The following is a 3170-nucleotide window of genomic DNA, read 5'->3' on the forward strand; positions in this document are numbered from 1 at the left end:
ATCCGAAGTTTGTAAAAAGTAGGCAGTAAACTTGACGGAATTTGAAAGCTAGCTTCCGGATTTGTTATTTTCGAATTTTATAATGTGATTGGCATTAAAAACACGCTCACTTTCAACGAAATTGTGTCAATACTTATCATTTTATCGTAATTTAAAAACTTGGAAAGTGCACGGTACACTATAGGAACTACGATAAATTTTCCCTAATCGGCGCCATGTTTTTAAGCTCCTCCTACTTGACGGATCCCAATAGGTATGCGTATTATCTGTCAGCCAATTATTTTTTAATTTGATTTAAATAAATAATTTCTCCATGGTAAAAGCTGGTAAAAATTTGGAACATATTGGTAACTGGCAAATACGTTACTGGATATCAATTGAAGGTTTTCCTTGTTTTTGGTTTTCATCGGAAACGTTTAATGACTACCTTGAACATTATTGTGAGTTATGTTTACTAAATAATTTTTGACAAGGGTTTGTTGTTAAATATATCGAAATAATCCCTATGTTAACTATTATATGTTTCTACAGTTCAATAAATGCGTTTCTCTTTGCTTGTCAACTATTCAGGGTTTTTGCTGTTTTTTGTAATTATGGTTACAAGACGTCCATCCTTATTACAGACTGGTAGGTAGAATCACTAGATAGTGAATGTTGCCGATTCTATTTTCAATTAAAAATATTGAAACTTCTGGCCTAATTAACTGCACTGGTTCTGTCGCTCGTTAGTCTTGTCGTTCCTTAAATAATACACCTAAAGCGACTAACCGATTAATGCTGATAGAGTAATCAGTTTTTGAATGTCGGCAAAATATTTGTCGTAATCAATGAGCATCTCAGTTAAGGTACCTTTTTCTGAGAAGTGAAATATTTTATGGAAAAAATCATAGACCAGACCATTTCGTGTGATTATTTGCAATTGCTATTTTTCATTTCGCTGTCACTTGTTTCATGACTTTGAACGCGCACTATTCCTGTTAGCTATGATTTATGATCCTCGGCTGCCGGCTTTCGGACGCATAAAACTGCAACCGATATATCGATTGCCTGCGGCGTTCGGTCTTAAGAGTATTTTATGTGGTTTATATTCTGGAACCGACTGAAACATATCTACACCCTACAGAGGGAAAAAGCAAGTTTCTTCACTTCATTTGTACATCTTCTTTTACTTTATCATTTTAACAAAAGACAAGAACAGTAGGTATATGTTAAAAATTATTTATGTATCAAAAAATTATTTATTTATTAAAATGTTTCTTGAATTCTGTACGCAGAAACAATTTTAAAATTACTAAAATTAAAGGCTATCGTTTGACAGATAATGTGACAAAATGATTTTATTTGAGTTTTATGTTCTTTAGATAATAATTTAAGATAAAAGGGTTCATTAAATATAAATATAATATTGTTATTACAAATGGTCAAAAAAGACTTTAAACTGTTCTACAAAAACGACGGAAAAAAGACAAAACCACTCTAGCTGTTCAAATGACCAGTATTTCACTAAGAAGTAAATTCCGAGGTTGTCTCATGGGCACATTATTGGGTGATTGTTTAGGATCGGTATTCGAAAACGAAACAATGACCCATGCCCTGAGGTTTGTTGTGAAAACTCTTCTCGAACACTTCGAAGATCAAGACTTCGAACATTCCGTGAATAAAATCAAAGGCACTGCATCTTTGATGAGAAGTCTGGGACACTCGATGTTAGAAAATTTACCCACTGATTACAAGGCAATTGGAGTAAAACTGGCAAACGATTTCTTTTTGACAGACAAAAGGGTACATGGTGAATCAGTAGCGGAGGTATTATATAGATTAAAATTTTTAAAGCCGGAAGACGACGTATTTCAGGCGGCAAAAGAAAGTCACCATGGAATGGGGTCGCTTGGAAGCAGTGCTGCAACAATGATTGCACCATTAAGTCTTTATTATTACGATGATTACAACACCATGATTAAAGAGACAAGAAATATTTCAAAAATAACCCACACGCATCCATTGGGAATCAACGGTGCACTACTTCAATGTATCGCCATTCATCAGTGTCTTCATGTCCGCGAAGATTCTTTAGAAGTTACCGATTTTATGAATCAACTTCTAACGAAAATTAAAGCCATAGAGGAGAATGAAAAGGATCGTCCCTTTTCTAATAAACTTTTGCATGTTTCGGAACGGCTAACCCAGAAAGTTCCCGAAGATTTATCAGATGAGTACTCGTATATTGCACATGAACTAGGCCATGGTAGTAAAGCTTTGGAATGCGTGCCCACAGCGATTTTTTGCTTTTTGCGTTGCAAAGAGACGATTCCCGAAATGGAGTCAAATTGTTGGTTTCGGAAAACGTTGGAGTATGCCATATCATTGGGAGGGGATACCAAAAAATTGGCATGCTTGGCAGGTGGATTGGTTGGGGCGCTTACAGGAGAAGATGAATGCTGGGAAGCGCTGAAAAGGGCTTCCAAACGTTCCGAAGAAGTGTTAAAACTAGCCGATGATTTGTACGAAATTACAATAAAAAAATCGAAAACGAATTAGGCAATGTTGAATAAATTACAAATATTTCATTAAGCTTTATTAAACATAAAGTTATTTTCTACATTTCTAACACTTATCACCTATATTAACCTTTACCCCTTTCCCACTACCTACCTTGTGAACTCTTTCACTGTTCTAAGAAAAATGATCTCTTATTCCTTAAAACTTATTTCTTCAGTCGGCTTAGTTTACCCCCTTCCTCATTCAGCAATTCATAGCATTCTTCCCAAGTTCGACTACGATATTCTCACATACTCCTATCACATGTTTCAGACATTCTACCTCCTTGTTACATATCCTACACCATATCTGTCCTATTCCTTGTTCTGATATTTATATTCCCTATTCTCCTTCCCTGTTCTACATTTTGTTAACATTTTTTAGGGTTCCGTAAGTCCGAATGAAAAACGGAACTCCTATAGGATCACTCGTGTGTTCGTCTGTCCGTCTGTCACAGTTAATTTGCTCCGTATTTACTAGGCCAATTAAGTTGAAATTTAGTACACATGAATAATTTATTTTGAACGTCGGGTAATTTTTGGGGGGTCAATAGAAAATTAAGAAAATTTTTGCAAACTATCGCGTGACATATCAAATGAAAGGGCTTGTAGTAAGGATCTCAAATATATATT

The 3170-nt window shown here is 35.1% G+C and overlaps 1 protein-coding gene across 1 annotated transcript in view; it reads left to right on the top strand.

The window, feature by feature from the left end:
* LOC108734474 (poly(ADP-ribose) glycohydrolase ARH3-like) overlaps nt 1-2538 on the top strand; it is a 3592-nt gene extending 1054 nt beyond the window's left edge. The window contains exon 2 of the mRNA XM_025979616.1: nt 1599-2538. Coding sequence (XP_025835401.1) covers nt 1599-2538 — 940 coding nt within the window. The remainder of the gene's footprint in view (nt 1-1598) is intronic.
* The last annotated feature ends 632 nt before the right edge of the window (nt 2539-3170 follow it).

This window comes from Agrilus planipennis, unplaced genomic scaffold (assembly GCF_000699045.2).
Source record: "Agrilus planipennis isolate EAB-ADULT unplaced genomic scaffold, Apla_2.0 scaffold129, whole genome shotgun sequence".
NCBI classification, from domain to species: domain Eukaryota; kingdom Metazoa; phylum Arthropoda; class Insecta; order Coleoptera; family Buprestidae; genus Agrilus; species Agrilus planipennis.